This window comes from Egretta garzetta, unplaced genomic scaffold, assembly GCF_000687185.1.
Source record: "Egretta garzetta isolate BGI_Z169 unplaced genomic scaffold, ASM68718v1 scaffold341, whole genome shotgun sequence".
NCBI lineage: Eukaryota > Metazoa > Chordata > Aves > Pelecaniformes > Ardeidae > Egretta > Egretta garzetta.
Window position 1 is genome coordinate 635,770 of NW_009258546.1, and position 19,865 is coordinate 655,634.

The window sequence follows — 19,865 nt, forward strand, 5'->3', positions numbered from 1 at the left end:
TGTCCTCAAGGGACAGCGCTGTGGCCCAGGCCTGGCACTCCTGGCTCCTGGGAGCCAAGGACCCGGGTGCTGCCATCAGCTGCCAGCAGTGCCTGGCTCCCACGCCAGCTGCCGGGCAGGGGCAAGAGCGGGAATGCGGGGTCAGCCTGGACCGTGGTGCCTCCCCGGAGATGGGTCGGGTGCCTCGCCGTGTGGCTCCCCGCGGAACCAGCTTGGGTCTTTCTACTAGAGACTTGATGGGTTAGAATGGCAGGGTTGTTCCTAAAAGGGTATGGTGTGGGTTGGAGTTTTGGTTTATTTTCATCGTTAAGGCAGACTATAACAGTGCCGGGCCTCCCTTCCTCTGGAGGGGCGGCAGTGCCAGCACGGGGACCCTTCAGATGTCCCAGCCAGCTGTGTATCCAGCTGTGCCCTGGGCAGTGAGTTGTAGAGGAGATGATATCAACCGAAGTGATGTACTTCCACCTCAAAAATTATTTGTCATTGTTGTAAGTAATGTGAAGTTCCTAAAGCCTACAGAGGTTCAATAAAAAGCACATTTGACAGCAACTTGTACAGCACCAGTTTCACAGTTGCAGACTGCATCTATTGCTGCCTGTTGGGTTTTGAGCATCTTTAATGTGGGAACAAAGACAGTGAAGCTGGCTAATACAAGAAAAACTGAGCCATCGAACTCAAACCATGTTAATTAACAAAGTGATTAAATCTGGTTGTAGTCCCTCAACCTTTTCCTAACATGGGCTGGAGTTCAAGCTAAGTGTCCCATGTGCCGACAGTTTTTCTAAGCAATCTGGTTTTGGAATATCTTTTCACCAGGACTGACTGACGTATAGGGGAGGGAGGTGCACGTGGATTTTATGTATTCCTAAACTAGCACTTTAGGAAAGAGTTGAATTCAAGGAATAATAAAGAAACAAAAAATCCCACCAAAGTCCTGTTTTAAAATTTTGCTATTTAAAAATTATGCATGTTCCTTTGCCTGACCACAGAAGCTGTGTGTGTCGTACAGGGGCTTGACCTGAGCAGGGGCTTGTGAGCAGCAGTTGCAGAAATGGGAAGAGCAGCCAGTGCACTTTGCTGATCAGACAATAAACACGCTTTTCTCCCCCGCGCTTCGGATAATTGGAGGGTCTTGTCAGCACACTTCTCTTGCTTCCTGTGCCCCGCGCCGAGTCTCCGCTCAACAAAACATGGGTGCAAACAGTAACAACAAATGTCAGCTCTGTTATCGGGCTGCGCGGGGGCCAAGGCCTTACTCAGCTCAGTAAGATTAAGCGCGAAGAGCTGCAGTGGAGTGGTTTGCCCCCATCTGAGAGGTGTTAGGCAGAAGTTCAGCTGTGCTTCTGCGTAGCCTCGGATCTGTGCTGGAGTCTCCTTTTGGGAACTATCCGTCGGGCTTTAGTCTGGTGGGGTGATCTTATTTCTGCTGCCCTTCTCCTTGTGTTTGCCGCCTTGTCTCCTCTCATTCCATAACAAACCTTTTGGCACAGGGGCTCTTACCAGCTTGCACTGTGCAGGGCAAGTGCCCAGCTGCTAATAGAGCAAAGACCTTTCCCTGGGCACGGTGCTGCCTCGTGCTCGCTCCTTGAAGGTGAGATCTTCTCCTGCCTTTCTCTTCCTGCATGTGCCTCTGTCTCTTCAGTGGAGGGCCCGGGGTCTGTTTGCTTTGCCCTCTGAGCGGTGTGTGCCGCTGATTCGGCTGGACGCAGGGTTGCATTGGAGAGGGACGTTTGCAGGGCGCATCCTCGCAGACGGCGCTGCTGCTGGAGTCTGTGAGTGACCAGGGCCTTCCCCAGCTGCTGGAAGCAGCTTTTTGGCCTGGGAGCCAGAATTCCTTGATGGCTTTTTGGTAAAAGTAATACTGAGATCGGGCGGTTTCTGTGCTTTGTCTTCACGGACCCCTCCTCACAGCTTGCCCCAGCGCACCCTTGCGCGTAGGGTGGTAATGAGAGCCTCGATGTGCTGACTTTTCCAAACTATTGTTTGGAGACTGTAACTGAAGTTGCTGTTTCCTCATTAGAATAGCCTTTGTCAGAGCGTCTTTAATCAACGGACTCCCGAGAGACAGGATTTTTAGAACTTCTTTTTATACCTCCTCTTCGGAGTTCTTTGCACTGTACCTTGCGAAGAAACTAATGAGATGCTGTGAGAGTTCGGGCTACTGTTAATTAGAAGAGGTCTGAGGAAGAAGTACTGCACATACATTAACTTTATCTTGGCTCACGTCTCCTCTCTCCCTCTGTCTTTTCTTTCCAGGTTGCACAAACAGCAGATGGCTTGGACGCTGACCTCTGGAAAGATGGCTTATTTAAATCCAAGGTCACACGATACCTGTGCTTCACGAGATCGTTTTCAAAAGAAAATGTAAGTTCGTTTGACTGCCTGCATGATTTGCATCTGTGCCTGGTATGCTCTTACCCATAAGATGATTCATTTTATGGAGCCAATTATAATTCAAGCAGGCATTTCACGGGGTTTGGGTGAGTCAGGAGGCAAACTGCAACGGCTAGATATTTGCATCTTGTCGATGTTCTTCATGGAAAGAAATTGCTGGCAAAATCTGCAATAAAAGCAGCAGAAAAGGGAATGCTTGCATTTCAGCATAGCAACCCCTTCACCCTAGTGTTCCCTGCTGTAGCAGTGGGCGCTACATGCTCGTGATCCTGATGAATTTCTAACTCTTAATTACCTAGAGAAGTAAGTGCTGCAGGTAGTGGTGCTGAAGGAAATGTTTTTTGAATCCAGGGGCATCGTAGATATTTTCTTGCAGGATTAGCTTTTCTTTCTTTGTTGTTTTTGGTGCTGATTCCTGACAAATTGCCCACGTTGTGCATATGCTACCATATTCCTGTAATCTTCTAGTATGGCCATTAAGCATAAGTTAATTTCTGATTAGTAGCAGTTGTCTGCCCACATCTTCCGTGGAGGAGAGGAGACCATGTGCGGTGAGAGCCTGATGCCTTCTACTGTGTTTTTGGTTGATGCTAGTGTGAAAACTTCCTCTTTTCTGGGGAACTATTTAATTCTACAATGAATGCACTCCATCTAGTGGGTAATCCTGCTTTTTGTCGTGTTTTGGATATTCACAGTGACTCAGTTGTCAGGGTATGGAGATACCATTTTGTACTCCTGCTTTCACTGGCGACAGGAACAGAAAAGCGACTGCGACTTCCGAGGCTGATCACGGCTCCTGACAGGAAAGCCAGGGGCTGCCAGTTTCCAGCATTTGACCTTTATTCCATCCACTTTCCTGACTGCCTCTAGATTAAAATAAAGCTCCAGAGCTATGGGAAATATCACTTCCTGGGGTGGATGGAAAATAATTGTGCTTTTCATCCTGGAGTACCTGCAGTAGCAGGAATAACAGCCCCAGAATAGGCAGGGAGGGTATTAAACAGAAAGATCTGTGGCGATTTGAGTATTAAGTTTACCTTCAGTGCGAGCTTGTCAGAAATAATTACAGGATAGTAGCAACTGCTGGCTACCGGAGACGGTGTGAATACCCTCCGTCAGTGCCTGTTGGGCGTTTGGCATGAATCCTCTGCTCGGCACAGTTTGGGAATACGTTCCTCATATTGATGAGGAGTGAATTACCGGGAGCGTGGGGGGAGGACTGCCGGTCCCAGCTGCGCAGCCGCATGGCGTGCGAGGTGTGGCACGGGGCGCTGCGTCCCGGTCTGGAGCCCTGTGTCAGTGGCATTAGACCCACGGGTGCTTCTGGCAGAGCTCCTGGGCAGCAGCCTGCAGGCAGTGCTGCCGGTGTTTGGGCGCTGGCGTAGAGCCGGTGCCCCTGTGGTGCACCGCGGCCGTACCCGATGGACGGCGGGGGTGCCCTCTCTTCTCAGAGGGCGGATTTCCCTGGGCCGGTCAGCCTCCTCCGGCCAGCTCGTCGGGCTCCCTCCTGAGGACGCCCCTCTGCCTGCAGGAGACAGAACGTGTGCTCGTGCTGCTTGAGGCCATGGGCTTCGTGTGTGCGAGGGCGCCTTTTTGCGAGGCAGAGACCAGACCGGGAGGTGCTGGTGCCAGTCTGCCAGCCCCTGGGAAGCACACAGAGCTGATCAGGTCCTGGTCCTCCGGCTGTGGGAAGGCTAGAGGAGGGTTGATGGGCTTGGGAGGAGGAGGGGACCAGACCGGTGGGGGAGCAGCCATCTCCCCTTGTGCAGGGAGCAGCACCCTTGCCCCTGGTTAGCCCAGCAAGAGCTTTCCCTCCCCTCTCTGTCCCCTCCAGCTGCACAGGGGTACAACGGGCTGCCCAGCTGGGGACCTCCGAGGGTTAAAAGGCCTCGGTCCGCCCCCGTAGCAGTGACCAGGACCTCTCATCCAGGAGGGAGAGGCTCCTCTCGCCTGGATCTTGATGTGTTGCTGTGCTTTGGGTTGGAAGTTTTACCCCTCGGGGTTTTTTTTTTTGGTTTTAACAAAACACTGGGAACTATTTGTCCTGAAGAACATGTTCGCAGAGTTAATGCACTTCAGGTACCTGGTTTATAATGGAGACAGTCTGTAGCGTCTCTTTATCGAAACCATCATTCTCAACAGCTCACAATATTTGGCAGATGATGAGAACGTTGCTGGTATTTGAGTGTCCTGGTGAGAGGAGGCCCCGAATGGTGCAGCTCCCAAACGGGGAGGCTTTGTGCCTTTTTCCCCCTGTGCGCATGGCAGAGCATCGGTGCTGACTCCCAGCGTTTCATCAGCTAACGAACTTATCAGAGACCCCTCTCCTACCTGTCTGCGGTTGATGGAGGAATGACGGTTGGTTCAGCTGGAAGTTGCACGCTGATGTAACACAGCCAGGCAGTTTGGATAAATAAAACATGAAAGATGAATCAGCAGCAACCACTTCATCTACCATGTGCTGTGCCAGGACCGTGTTAACTGATACACTCGGGCTTCGCAGCATCCAGCGTTGCTCACGCTGAGATGCCCTGGCCGAAGGGGGGGATGGAGGCATGTGGGGGCAGCCCGGCCTCGGCCGCTGTGCGTGAGCCAAGGACGTGTGCCACGCTTGCGTGGCGGGACAGGGCCTCAGGCGCGGTGGCCGTCCTGGTGAGGAGGTGACCATGCAATGCAGAACCTCCAAAGAACAAACTCACACCTGATCTCCCCTTACTTCAGAGGCTGTAAATTTAAAAACGTTTTAAAATAGTTCGGTGTAACGATCAGAGAGTAGAGGTTTGCCTGAAGTAGTCAGCCAGATAAAAACTAAAGGAGGTACTTAGCAGCCAGTAACAGTAAAACACACTGTCATGGTTTGATGGCTTAGGATGAAATTTTAATTGTTCTGTACTGCACTTCTGTTTATAAAGGCTGTGCGGTAACTAAAGCGTGTTTTTTCTTCCATACGTGAATCCAGATTACTGGCAGCAATGCTGGCTTTAACGAGAACTGCAAAGAAAATCTGGTCTCTAAACAATTGTGGAGGTTGTCATTCTGAATTGTGTTTTAAGCTCTTCAAGCCTTGATTAATAGGACGAGGCATCAGTTCAGAATTCATATGGACTCCAAATGAAGTTCTTCGTTCCAAATGGCCTGCTCTTCTGGAGTGCGCCTGCGTTTGGAGCTAGAACCATGTCTATTCAGTACTAATTAGCTAATGCATGTAATAACTTTGGCTGTGGCTGCGTGAACCATCTTCCCGTAATGCTTTCTGCTGTTGCTGTCACAGAAATGTCATGTTGCTACTGTAGATGTAGCGTGTGAGAATGAGGGTGACCTGCTTAGTGGATGAGGTGATGGAGGTAACACTGGGCTCTGCTGTGTTTCCAAAGGGATGAATTTGGTTGTGCTTCCGAGGAGCCAGAAGTATGGCAACGGATGAGGTGTAAGAATCTGTAAATGCTGGAAGCTGTCCAGTATCTCCTCGTCAATCGTCACGTAGTTACTGCAGAGGGGACGATTGCCAGTGTTGGCTTGGTACCTCCTAACCATTTTTAAAGTTGGTGGTCAGATACAATGACAAGGTGTCTTGGGGGTTCAGCGGGTGACAAAAGCTGGGTTTGAATTTGGTGACATTGTCATAGTCAACTGTTTCTTTTCTCTCTCCGAAGAGTCATTTAGGCAACGTCTTGGTTGATATGAAGCTCATTGATATCAAGGACACTTTACCTGTGGGCTTCATCCCCATCCAGGAGACCATCGATACACGTAAGTTGGTGTCTGTTCTTCAGTCCCGTGCCTTGGGAGCAGCCGCTCCGCTGGTGCCTGTGTGGTCGGGCGGTGGGGGGCTGCCCCCGGGCAGAGGGACGCTCTCGGCACTGCTGCTCTCTGGGGTTACGTGTTTGGGGGCAGCTCTGGGCTGCAGTGAAACAGCCTTTGGTTTTCCTCTACTCTTCAGGCTCTTTAATGCTGCTGCCTGCCTGTCACCAGCTTGCCTGCTAGAGCAGCACAGCTCTGGGGCAGGGAGGGATGGTTTATGGCTTTCATCTTGCAAGGGTGTCCTAGGCCTAGCAGGAGCAGAGCTGCTGCGCTGAGGGACATTCACAGATGGATACCGAAAGGAAGGGCATGTGCTCGTGGTGCTGGATTCGTGCACGCTGGCTTTACGCCATGGGCGAACGAAGGCCTATGTCCTGGCAAGTAGTGCTGAGGGTGGCGGGGTGTGTTTGTGCTGGCTGAGAGAAGGCGCAAGTGGAAAGCCCAGGGAAAACACCATCCTCATTTCTGGAAGGCAGAGGTGGCTTTGCTTGCAACACTTAAGGCAGCAGTTTCCAAACAGCGTATTCAGATCCCCCAAGACTCATGCCAGCAGGAGCCACGTCTGGTTGCAGCACTCTGCTCTGCAGCAGGCATCAAGTGCTTTGGGCTCACAGTGCGGAGGGGGCTGGGGACGAGCCCCACGGGAGCTGCGTGTGGAAGGGCTGCAGGACACCGCGCGCTGGCGTGGAGTGTGCAGCTACTGCTCGAGAGCCGGGCTGGTACCAGGGCTCGTCAGTAATGAAATCCAGCCTAGTTATGAATAGAGAGGAGTTACATGAGCCTGCTTTGCAGGGAGCAATTCATCCAGGTCTGCAGCAGATGAGGGTGGTTTTTCAGGCACTACCGACCTGATCCTGATTTGAACCCGTGCCTTAGAAGTGAAAGGCTCTGCAGCCCATTTCCCATTCCCCTGGGTCACCCCCTTTCCCTGGGGAATTCCTGGGCACGTGTGGCACAGGGAGAGTCGTCAGCTTATCCTGCTCACCCTTGGGAGTGCTGGACACCCACCATGCGCTGCTGTAATTTTTGTCAAAGTCCTGGTGGAAAGGGACTTTGTAATTAATTTAAAACGCATTGGATTACAGCCCATGTAATCTTTAAAGCAGAGGTGCTGTCTGTATTAATGAAGTGGTGCATATCCCTGCCTCCATTAGCATGAACATTTCGATTGACTGTTTATAATATGTTTACTTAAAATTAACTCTGGTTAAGCATGTGTCATTAATGAATCCAGCTCCTAAACCAGGTTTGCTTCCGACTGCACACCCTAGCCAAATGCGAGAGAGGCCAAAGACAACAGCAAATCGTCAGCTTTGTACTTACTGGCACAGTCAAATGAGAGGCACTGATTTTGTTCAGAGTTAAATTTGTAGTTATACGTGTTTCCGTGCTCCTCTATAAGTGACAGCCGACTTGTAGTAGATATATTAAATACAGTAGTCCTTACTAGGTTCTGAGAAAATGTTCAGATGTGGAAGCCTTAAACCCTGGGCTCCTAAAATGAGTTTTAGGCACTTAAAATAAAAGCCCTGGTTTTCCAAAGCAGAAGACTAGACTTCAGGGATACAGGTATTTGACATCTCTAAAAAGCAGCACTGTAACTGCAGAGCTGCGTGCACAGATGCTGTGTTGTGACACACCTCGCGCTCGCTGTACGTTTATTGGTGCTGGTGCGACAGCAAATTTCAGAGGCCGGGATGGATTGCTTTCTCCAAGGTGCGGATTACGAAACAGGAGGAGCCCACAGAGACAGGGCTGCTTGCCATCTGTTGCAGTGAGAGCGTATTTTTAAGCTGGAGGATATTTACTCCTATGAAACTGAAGGGGTTTTATTTTGCAGGCGCTTGTTTGTAGTTGTTGGTTGTTTCCAGATTTTCATTCAGTGTCTGCACGTTTCAGTTTATCAAAAACAATTGTCGTGTCTCTCAAGTGCCTGCATTCACAAACAGAGACCTCGCCTTGCGCACGTGGAGACTCGCGGACCCTTTAGGGTGAGATGGAGCGAGGATTTCCAAGCACCGCCAGTCTGTGTGCCAGTAGCGCCGTTGTCATGCGGCTGACCCATGGCTGGACGTGCAGTGGATCCGCATGCAGGCAGACAGCGTTGCCTATACATTAATTCGTTATGCAGATAAGCCTTAACTCTGATGGGCTTGAGTCTTTCTCGATGGATAACACGGAAACAAGTGAAATGGCCCTGCGAGGCATAGCAGGAAAGGCCACGCAGCAGGTCCCTCCGCGCTCCGAACACAGGTCAGTGCAGCACAGTTGCCCCGTAGGAGGTCCTGGCAATTACTGCACGTAAATCTGGTTTATCCCCACAGATAGCAGGCAAAACGCGGTGGGAGTACCATTTCAGCGCTTGCTGACTGAGTCGGGGAGGTCATTCATACCTCATACGCGTGAGCTTTGGGCAGACAGCTGCTTTTGTTAGCTGCTCTGCACGGCAGTCTGTTTCTCTGCCTGCTCCTCCTCGGTTTGGTTGGCTCTTTGGAAGCACCGGTTGTGTCAGCAGCTTCCAGGTATGTTCCTAGAGGCAGTGCTTGTGGGAGGAATGGTTAGATAGGACTATCCAGGCTGGTAAGGCAAGCGTTTCCTTGGAAAAGAGAAAGCGAATGCGAGAAGTCTGTGGAAGTGGAGAAATCACCTGCCGTGTCTGCTCCGTGGTGCAGGACTGTGGCGTACGTGATGTCTTATCTCCTCTGCAGAGGGTAGCAGGGAGTATTGGTTTATTGCAGTGCCTAATAACAAATCTCACACAGCGTACAGAGAGCTCCTGATAGAAAATTTCTCCAGTCACTGAATGGCACTGCACTGCCTGGTTCGCTGACATATATCTGTTCTTTGGCTCCAGTTCCTGCCATAATTATCTGCCTAATATCTGGAGAGACGATAAATAACATTTATACCCTAATCTTGCATAAAACCCACCCTGTGTCCTGGGTTGTTTTTGCAGAAGAAATAGCTTTCAGAAAGAAGAGGCTGTGCATTAAATTCATCCCTCGAGATTCTACAGAGGCAGCGATCTGTGATATCCGAATCCTGGGTAGATCTAAACAAGCCCCTCCTCAGTACACGTTCATCGGGTAAGTACCCCTCGCTCCAGAAGCTGTTGTCGTAAACTCCATCGTGCCAAGGCTAAGCACCCTGTTTTCCTGCAATTACTAAGTAGTGGTTTGTAAGAGCTGAAGCTTGTCATTAGAAAAGTCTACAGAAGTACAAGTGTTACTGAGTTTGATGTAGGAATTAAATACTCTCTCCCCCCCCGCCCTTTTTTTTCCGCAGTTAGGCTGGTTCTCACTAAGCAAGGTGTTTGTGAAACACATCAGTGCTCAATCCTTGTGCACGTGTGCAGTGTTTGCTTGTAGCATTAATGTCTTCTGTGTTGCTTACACAGGGAGTTGAACAACATGGGCATTTGGTACCGGATGGGCAGAGTTCCACGCAACCATGAATCTTCACAGCCTGCGACTCCTCCTTCCCAAGTACCGTCTTCGACACCAGCTCCTAACCTGCCGAGGTACATTTTTAGCTTTCCAACCGCTTCTTGCCGCTGCAGGGCGTATTGTTACTGACCTTGCCTGGTGGAATCAAGACCAGGGTAGCACATCAGTATGAATGGTTATGTGGCGTGATCTGATCATGAGGGAATGTGGTGTTCTTGCAAGTATTTGCCTACTGGAAGGTATTTTGGCTGCTGTTGTATAAAGACATACGGGTGAAGAAGTCAGAAGAAAGAAGCAGCCTACAGAGGAAGGGAAACAGCAAACTACACCTTGTCTTTGCTTTAAACTGTGCGGGGCGTTACAGTTCCCAACAAGTATGTGTGGGTCACCCTTGGAGGGTGGGCTGGGATTGTAGCCAAGCTGATTTCCCTCCTTCACCAAAGGGAGGGGGAAGAGTTCATACAATTTCAATGCACAGGGAGACAAGTCCAGCTCATTCTTCAGAATTGGTCCACGCATGGTTTGAAGTACTGGTTCTGCTTTTGCTTTTCTTGGGCCCGACTGCCGTGCTCCAGTCTTGCAGCTGACATTGAGCATGCAGAGCAGACTGCTCATCCCGCAGTGACGCGCTCCAGGGCAGACGCTGCCGTCATGTCTGTCCAGGTTGTTTTCCCTGTGTTACAGACAACACTGGTGCGTGTGTATAAATGTATGCACTTGTGTGCATACTGGCATTTAATAGTAGTCCTGCATTGACAGCTTACTTGCTGGATTTCTCTGGACAAAACAGTGTTGTTAAGCAACAAACCAGCCCAGACAGAGGTGAAAGTGTGTGTGTTTTACTCCTGGCATTTGCTGTGAAAGCACAGCATCCAGTGTGAAACAGGCTCCTACTGCTGAGGCTCACAGGCTGAGCTCTGGGCCAGGCTCTTCCCAGGGGCAGCACGTTCTCTGGGTCTTTTGGGGCTTTTGCTTAATTAAGCAAACGCGTATTTTTGCACCAGGCGTTTGGTGTACTGCAGATGCATTTACAGTATTACAGTAACTGTTGAGAGCTAGAATTTCAAAGGAGACAGTGGAAGGGAATTCCAGGGGGATCGGTTTGTATACAAAGGTCATTGTATTGTATGGGTGGAAAATACTTGTGTCCTTCAGAGTCTTGGTATGCAGATCACATCAGTGAAACTGCTGTAAACTGTTCCCGAAAAAGCTATCTGGTCTCTTTTTAAGGCAGGTGTGTGCATCTGAGCCTTCACCCGTGGCCCAGGTTGAAGTCTACTGTCTTGTGGTGGCTCTCTGAACCCTCCAAAGCATTTGGGCGTTCCCTTCACTGAGTTTTGCTCAGTCGCTCTGCCGTGCCCTGGCACACGGCTTGCTGTCCTGCACTGTCAGGTGTGCTGTAGGCAGGGATGCTGTCTCGCTTCTCAAACAGAGATGGAGGCAAGAGAGATGAAAAGCCAGCAGTCTTCTGGAGATTTCAGCCGGTCCCCCTGGGAGTTGAGGCGTTGTTGTGAAGCTCCGCTGGACATAAGCTACATGCTAGCACAGGCCATGCGAGATCAGAGAAAAAGATGTCTTGATTTTAGAGCACAGATCTTCGTTTTCTGTCTGTAAGAAATTCCTGCCTGGGCAGATTTCCACAATAAAGAGAAAAAATTATCATAGCAAGAGAATGTCAATGGTGGTCCTTAATCGCTAAGTGTGGAAGGGTCACTTTATGGCTGAGCAGGGAAGGCTGCAGAGCAGCGTCAGAGCTATTGGGAACAGGGCCAAAATTAGAGCTTGGAGCATCAGCGACAGTCTGAAAAGAAGTGTTTACAAGGCTTATATATTTTATAACCTCTTGTTGTACAGTTTATGGTTTACAATGGCTGCAAGGAAATTGGATCAGTTTTGTTTTACTTGCCAAATAAAGCAAATGTCAAAATAGTCAATATAAAATGTATTCTAATTTGGCTGAGTTAAAACAGCCAGTATGCAGTGGAATAATTGAATGTTACATTAATGCCTTCTAGTAAAAACCACCTGTCTGTAGCCAGCTCCACTCTCGTGCTCTGCCTGTGATTTACAGGTAACTTTTACACCACCAGCCTGATCATTCAAGGCATCTTTCATGTCTGGTTTTTTTACTCTGATTATTTATTATCCAATATATTTTTTAAGAAATAGAAATGTATATAAAGGTGCATCCTGCAAATATTTTATTATTACGGGCAACACATACTACTTGAAAGCCTTTTCTAATACTTTATCAGCAACGTGGTAAGTTCCTCAACACTTAATATCTGTGGAAGATTGTAGTCACAAGTAACCTCTTATTTTTACGTCACCATAGAGAGATGGGATTACACTGGTAGCCAGTTTGCTGTTTTATTCCATGTGGATATATCCTGACAGGAACAGCAGCGAGCAATTCCAATGCTGCCGTGAGTGCTAAGAAAAAATTGGTGAGCAGTGCCGAATAGAGAGCGCGGTAGAGATTCTGCCGTTAGGCTGGTCAGGTACTTAAGCTCTTCTCTTCAGTTGCTGTCTGGCATTATAAAATGATTTTAAATCAAGAGGGTATGCTTGGGTGCTTCAGAACAATTGCTAACACTGGATATAAACTAAACCAGTAAAACACACCAGTGAGCTTCTGCACAGCAAACCCTTCCGAAATGGAAGGACTTTTTACCGTGGGAGACGTTTATTTCTGCACCAGCCATGTTTCCTCCTCTGATCCATGACGTAAGTTACTGATGGCAGCGATGGTGGCACATCAGAGTTTTGCCGTGTGTCAGAGGTTTGACCTCCACAGCTGGCTGCACGTCAGCGGTGCTGCCGTCACTGCTTGTGCCGCGGGGCTACGGCTCGCAGTCAGAGCGGCACAAGGGGAGGCTTTGTTTGATATTCGTGCTGGACTGCATATGTTATTTTTCAGCCATTTCTTCTCCTTGGTGTTTCCTACTGCAGGCATCTGGCTTAATGGTCTCTTAACGGCAGCCCTTGCCATCCCAGTGAGGATGGCATGCTGTGCTGTGGAGCACAACCGAGCCATTGTGCAAGGCATCAAGCTGCTTTACTGTCTTTTCTCTCCAAATCCTGCGACAGCTTCTTGGCACTAATGGCAGCCTGGAGAAATGCACTTGCAGTTTCCCATTCTAGAAGGCTGCTACTAAAGAACTGCTTTTGTCGACTTGAGTCACTAGTGGGAGTTATATGGAACTTCCCCCAGCACCTCTGCTCTGTGTTCGAGGCCTGCGCGCTCCGGTGCTGCGTGGTGGCACCGCTTTGGGGAGCAAGAAGGTAATCCTCCCCCAAAAGAGGTAACTCACCCGGCCCTTTGCACGCTTTTTCTGCGGATAGGCGATTGCTGGTGCGTGGGCTGGGGACTTGTGCGTCACGAGCGTTCGAGCAGCGCCTCGGGGCTTGGCCCCTCCGTGCCTCAGGCTCTGCTGGAGCAGGGTTCGTGTGTGATCTCCTCTTCCTGAGCCCAGTTCCAGCCTTTGGGGAGCAAGTCCCTGACGTCCGTGAAGGCATGCGGAGCCAGCCTCGAACCATCCTGCCCTGCGGCTGCCTGTGCGATGGCTCCCGGTGCAGCCGCGGTGCTTTGTGGGCCCGTGTGGCTCCTGTGGTTCGGGAGCGCGTTTCGCATCCCTTCCCGAGGTGCCGCAGGAGTCTCTCCCACTGCCATCCAAACAGCCCTCTCACAATTTGTCAGCTGCAAGCAAGATGTCAGTCAGTGCTGCTGAAGTGTGTTTTACAGTGACAGACATAATTGCACTTAACTTTTTGCGTGGATGTTATCAATCTGTGACGGATACTTTGGGAAATGGAGCACTCTGATTGCAGATGATGTGTCACAGGCGTTTAATCTTCCTCTCGGAGAGACCGGGATTCAGTCACAACTTTTACTTGTTGATGTCAGGTTTTGAAAATGTAGATTTTGTGCTGACCCTGGGAATCGTTCCGTCATTTAGTTTGCAGGCCTGTCATCTGAAAGGTTAATGGCTTGCCAGGGAGAAGGAAGATCTGGCTGCAACCCGCTCCTATTCATAGCGTGCGCTCGCGTGGCTGGGCGCTCGGCGCTTCGGTTCGGAAGGGCAGAACTCCTCCTGTGGCCTGTCTCCCTGGCTGTTCTAATTGAGAACCACAGAGGGAGGGCAGGGGAGGGGGTGGGCCAGTTCTGGGGCCGGGGTAAGCCCAAGCTGCAGGTCTCGGTGGGTTTGCGGTGCCCACTGCCATCTGGGAGGGAGGGAGAGCCATGAGCCGTTTGCTTGTGCGCTGGACTGACCAGGGGTGCCCACAGGTCAGCAAAGCAGTGTCAGCCCCACGCACTGCACCTCTGAGCATGCCTGGTGACCCCGAGAGGTGGCAGAGCTGTCGGGATGCCTGGCCTGGCCAGGGGAGGTGGCAGAGCTGTCGGGATGCCTGGCCTGGCCAGGGGAGGCCAGCGGTGTGGAGTGCTGCAGCTTGGGAGGGAGCTGCCGCCCTGGTGGGGTGGCGGTCGGGAACCCCGGGCGGCTTGGTGGGGTTTCTCGCACGCGGGGCTCCTGGTGCAGCCAGGCTCAAGCCGTCGTGGGGACTGGCAGGAGGAGGCACCGGTCTGCAGAGCAGGCGGAGAGCAGTGGCCGCTTCTCCGAGAGCAGCACGCTGCTGGTGCAGCACGGCTGCCCGCTCCAGGGCGCTCAGCAACAGGGACAGCCAAAGCTGGCACAAGCCAGCCAGATCAAAAGGGCATGGCTTTCTCCTGGTTTGCAAGGCGACGTGGCCAGGCTGGCCTGAGAGGCCGCAGGCAGCAAGTGTAGGGTGGCGCAGGGGGTCTGTGTCCAGCCGGGCGGTACGAAATGCCCACCGTGGGCAGGCAGGGGACGGGGCTGCTGGTGCTGGAGGTGGGGCCCAGCTGGGAGAGGCAGTGGGTGCTTTGTACCGCACAGATGGGGTGCTGGCCCCTACAGCAGCACCAGGGTGGATGCAAGGGCCCTGTGCTGGTCTGTCTGGGGGGTCGGGGGTCCCTCTGGACTCTGCCCGTGGGGGCTCTGCCCCAGCCCAGGAGTGATGTCCAGGGACAGAGCAGCATGTGCACCTCTCCCTGCCTCCCGCCCCGGGGGTCCAGGCTTCTGCAGGAGGGGCTGTGTGCCGTGCCAGATCCAGGGCCCCAGTATACGTCTGCTGTGCTTGTAACTCCTGCCTGATCCGCATGGCTAATAAGCTACAGAAACGGCTCATTTGTGCTGCAGCTCACACCCCGCGCAGCTGTGGGTCTGCAGCGTGGCTGGCAGCCGTCCCTCCCCGCGCGCCCTCTCCGTGCTCTCAGCACACTCGCTCTGTGCCACCAAGTGCTCGGCTCTCGAAATACTGATGGGGCAGGAGTATTGCACCAGGGGAGCGCTGCTCTGGTTCTGGTAAGGAGATAACAACTGCCCTAGTTAAACCCCTGCAATCAGAGCAGAATGTGTCAATTTTCCTCCTGTGCTCCCAATTACCTTTTAAGCAGTCAACCTGCCCCTCCTTGGAAAAGGGAAGTTGTTTGCTCCTGTTCCTCTGCTCCCAGTGGAGTTTAATGTTAAGGTATGTAAGAATTTCCTTTCTAGGCAGAGAAGCCTGATTTCTCAAATGGATTTATTAATGGTGTTTGAACTTTGTCATGTAAGCTTGGAAAGCGATCAGTGCGTGGCTTCCCGCTGGAGGCTGATGATGTGCGATAGGTGGCAGCTACTAAAGCAGCACCACCGAGCTGGTATGCTGGAGACCTGAGCTGGGCCTGAGGATAAGCCAGGCTTACTCTGTGAATGGGTTAATTGAAGGGAAGCAGGAAGCCTTTTACTCTTCCTATTTTTTAAGTAACAACAATATTATTTATAAATAACTATCTTAAATTTTTCTTTAAGACCTTTAAAATAGATTTTATAGAGAGTCTGTAGAGGAGAAGATTCCAGGGTTTCAGTGCTTCTCTGCTCTGGTGGGGAACAAAGCCAAGACTTCAGAAAGCTGCGGTGGACTGGAGGCAGACGTCCCTGGTAGCCTGATGGCCAGGATGCTTTCACGGAGTGGTGGGAATCTACCGTGAAGTCCCTCATCTGAACCAGATGCTACCAAATAAGGGGCATTTTGGGATGGATGTTTCTGGTTTGAGTGAAAACTGCCCTGAGAAGCGTTGCCAGTGGGATCCCTTGACAGCCCGGTCCTTTCGACAAAATGCTTCCTTCTTGATGGAGTTGCATTTTCGAATCTGTTTCATCAAAAGAGCTCTCAAGTAAAACTGCCTTCAGATTTACAAATCATAAAGAATATTTTCTGGCTTGAATGCTCAAATCACTTTATTGTGAAATACAGCACAATGTTCCCAGTTTTTATGTTATGTACCCTGCGAGAGGCCAAGGATGATACGAGGGCTGGGTTCACGTCACGGTAGCTACGGATTAAAAAAAAAACCAAAATACAATGAGATTGAAACAGTAAGTTAAAGCTTGGAGGAGGTGTTCCCATAGACCCATTCCAGTGGGTACAGTAAGAACCAAAATTTAAGGATGAAATGTCCACGATGCGTGTATGCTGCGCAAATCTGACCACGATGGCTTGAGCGGGTATGGGGTGCTGGCGTATGCTCATCCAGAGCCGGTTTCCCATAAGGAATTTGTTATGAAAGCGCGCTGACCGTCTGGCTTGCATCCAGCTCAGCTGGATAAAGACGTGCAAAAATTGGTCACAGTCCAGTATGTTTTAGTGGTAGAAAATGATGATTAGGAAAAAATGTTTAAACAATACGAGTGGTTTCCAGGCACAAGAATCCCTTGCAGCAGCCGAGAGGCAGGCACTAAATGTAGTTAAAAGAAGTTTGATTGATTTAGCTGATTTTGAGGATGCATTGAAAAGTTTGGGGAGTGCTCGGGGTGAAGAAGGTTCGATATCCTCAGAGTCATTTTTCTTTGTAGAGCCCTGTTCCTGGTATAGCGATATTCCTGGCGGCGTAGTTTCTTTAGGGTGCAGCGCGGGGTCATTACGTGCGGACTGAAGGCATCCCTTCCCAGCAGCTCTATCCTCAGCTGTTAAATAAGCCCTGCAGGGGAATCGAGCATTTTTTCCCTAAAACTCCTGTCTTGTCTGCTATTTAATATGATCTCTGCCACTGTTGATTTGTAATCTGTGCTTTCACCCTGAAGTGCATGTGGTTGTGTTCAGATATTTCCTTCTTTAAATCAATCACTTTCACCATTTTCCAAAACACTTCTTGAGTTTATTGCTTTTAGTAAAGTGTTTGGACTGTCATTATTTATTACTGGCAAAGTGCTGACAACGTGCTCTTCCCAAATGAGTCTTTATGTGGGATATTTGTTTAACAGGTTTTGCAGGGGAGGCGGCGCTGCTCCCTGCGGGTTGGCGGTGCCCGCGGCACCCCGGCGCTGCGGGGGCTCCTGGGCGGCATGGGGCTCGTCGCCGAGGGATGCTTCTCGTGGGGCGTGCGAGCCCGGGCTTTGTTGTGCTGATTAATTTGACAGAATTTAAAATCCTAACCGGGGAAGCTTACGCCGTGTGTAATTTATCTTTTTGGAGTATTTCTGCTGTTTGGCAATTTTTCCCTACTGCTTCATTATCTGAAAACTCCTGACTCTGGAGAGCAGCTAGTGAAGGATGCGGAAAGCTGCGCTCTTCCCGCTGCGGCCTCCAGAGACCCCGCGCTGCTCATCTAAGACAACCACTTCATAAGCACTTCATGCTTACGGTATGAGGTCTTAGTTCTTTGATGCAGTCCTCTGCCTATAACAATTTAATGGGCTACAGCTCAGACGTTCAAGCAGTGTAAATTAAACTTGTTGGGTTTTTTCTATTGTTTGGCAGCTGCTCTATCCTGGTTACTTAAGTCCTCTGATCTAAATTAATCCCTGTACAGAGGAGGCTGCAGGAGCTTCGTTCTGCATTAAGCCTTACATTCCGGGTTGCTGGTCTGCAGTAGATCACGCGCCCTTGTTAGCATCGTCGGGGTTTGTTCCCTTCAGCCGGCGATGGCTTTGGTTTTGACGGCATAGCGCAGCATCGCTTTCCCGGGTCTCCGAGGCGTGGTCGTTCCGGGCAGGGATGCGCGGGGCGCGCTGCGCTGCTGCGGTGCCGGGTGCGCGTGCTGCAGACAGGCCCCGCTCCCTTGCTGCAGCTGGGAAAATTAAACGGGTAAAGCTAAAAGTGGAAAGAATCACTCACTCCCTTTTTCATTCTCTCATGCATTTGGGCTTTTATAAAATCGGAATCTGGCACCACCACCTCTCATTGATTTTTGGGAAACAGGATATTTTAGTAGCTTGGAATGAGATGAAATGCTTGCAAAGCCCATATGTTGCTTGTTTTAGGGAAAGGGTCAGGAAGGTTTTAGAAACTATTTAAATATTTGGTTTACACGATTAGAATAGATTGTCTGGAATGAAGTCCATTACCCGAGGTGATTCTTGCCTCACAGTTTTGTTTTTCATTGCAGTTCTTTGGGGTATGAGGTAGGTGTTCTGGCATGGCGGTGCCTGAGCACAGTAAAAGTTAAGGACTGTGAATAAATACTGTAGATGGGATGCTGGCCGCCGCCGGGGCCGTCAAGGTCTGCTGTGGCATGGTCTGTAAGCTGCAGCGTGGAAAATGCATGCCGGTAGGGCGAGCGGTTGCTGAGGGTCCCTGAAACTCGGCAGCTCCCTTCTGAGAAATGGGCTTTTTCCTCCCTCTGTAGGCAAAGCTTTCAAGCTGGATTACGTTTCTGGAGAGCTACAGCCCGGTATTAACTTCTTGTGGGCGTGCTTTCGGCTTTCTGCGGCTTGGAATTGAATTGTTCTGTTCTCGGTTTTTCACGAGGATGATCTTTGCCTAATCCGTTGATTACGGAAGATAGGATTCTTTGTATTTGAAGGTATTCCTACGAGACTGCAGTTTCTGCGGCACCGTTCTTAAGTTCATTTCAAATAAATTGCAGTCATGACAGTGGTACATCAAAGAAGGGGGCGATTCCAGTCTGCAGCCTGCGGAACGGTTTCTAATACATGCGATAGCGCGAGGCAGTTCTTAAAAGTTGTGCCTGATTTCTCTGCCACGCTCATCCGCTCCAGTTGGAAAGCAAAACCTCACCGTTGCTCTTTTGCTGGGCCTTGTTGATATTTTTATATGAATTATGAAGCATCCTTTGATATCTGGCATTTCCCCTTACGACCCTCTGTTACTTTTTATGAGTATTTGCCCCCTAACTTCAAAAGCAGTTTATCACCTTCCTGCAGACAGTTATTAATAACCGATTGGAACTGCCAGGCATGCCTGGGCCTGTTTTATGCGTGTTTCTCTCCAGAAACATCCAAAAAGTGGCCATGATGCGCGCAGACCTCAAACCGCCTTCTCGAGTCTGCGAAGGGCTCTCGCTCATCACGTGCTGCCTCTGCTGCTGTCGTACGTAGGCTTGTTCTGCAGATTTAACGACTAAAAGAAAAGCTGAAATGAAGAGACCCATTAAATCTACCCGGTCCTGAACTGTGCCGTCGCAGTTGTTTCAGCCTAAATTGCCTGGAAATTATCGTATGCTGGGGAAAAACATTTTTTGTATTTAACCCGTGCTGGAACAGCGTGGTTTTGACTTTGGCGCTGGAGAGAGCGGGCTGGAGCCCTGAGGGCGTCCGTCTGTCCTTCCCTCCTTCCCGGCAGCACCAAATCTGCTCAGTGAGGAGGAAGAAAGCTCCTTTTTGTGACAGTTCAAAAGGAAAATAATTGGCATGGGGCTGGTTAATGTGAGTTGCCATGCCTTAACATTAGAGACTCCACTAAAGCACTAATAATTACCGTTAATATCTTTCAGTGGAAACTTTCAGCATAAACGAGCACTGGTTGAAGCAGTATTTAACGGCATGCTGCTGGCATGATAAGAATGCAAATAAGCGTTATTAGCCTAATGATTTTGCTGTCGCCATGGCTGTGCAGCAGTAGTGTTGTGAATATGTCATGCAGTACCCGTGAATTTGGAAAGTGTGTCAAAACACAACTTCAATTAGTTTGCTCTAATTATGGCTCTAGAGAGTTCATAACTATATCACTCCTCATTAAAAGAGATTTTCTTATATGGATTAATACGGCACAGAAAGGGATGTTTGAGCGATCTGAGAGCGGAGCGGTGCAGAGGGAGGGTGCCCACGGTGGGCCCGGAGCAGTGCCGGGGTCCGGCCACGTCCCCTGAGCTCCCGGCGCAGGGCAGGGGCTGGGAGACTGCTGGGACAGGGCGGGCAGGAGCCG

General features: G+C 50.3%; 1 protein-coding gene across 7 annotated transcripts in view; it reads left to right on the forward strand.

The window, feature by feature from the left end:
- The window catches only part of MVB12B (multivesicular body subunit 12B), a 69,680-nt gene that overhangs the window by 6,677 nt on the left and 43,138 nt on the right, over nucleotides 1-19,865 (forward strand). For all 7 annotated transcript variants that reach the window (XM_035903005.1, XM_035903014.1, XM_035902994.1 and 4 more), the window contains 4 exons: nucleotides 2,257-2,364; nucleotides 6,048-6,144; nucleotides 9,152-9,281; nucleotides 9,593-9,715. In XM_035903005.1, coding sequence (XP_035758898.1) covers nucleotides 2,257-2,364; nucleotides 6,048-6,144; nucleotides 9,152-9,281; nucleotides 9,593-9,715 — 458 coding nt within the window. The remainder of the gene's footprint in view (nucleotides 1-2,256; nucleotides 2,365-6,047; nucleotides 6,145-9,151; nucleotides 9,282-9,592; nucleotides 9,716-19,865) is intronic.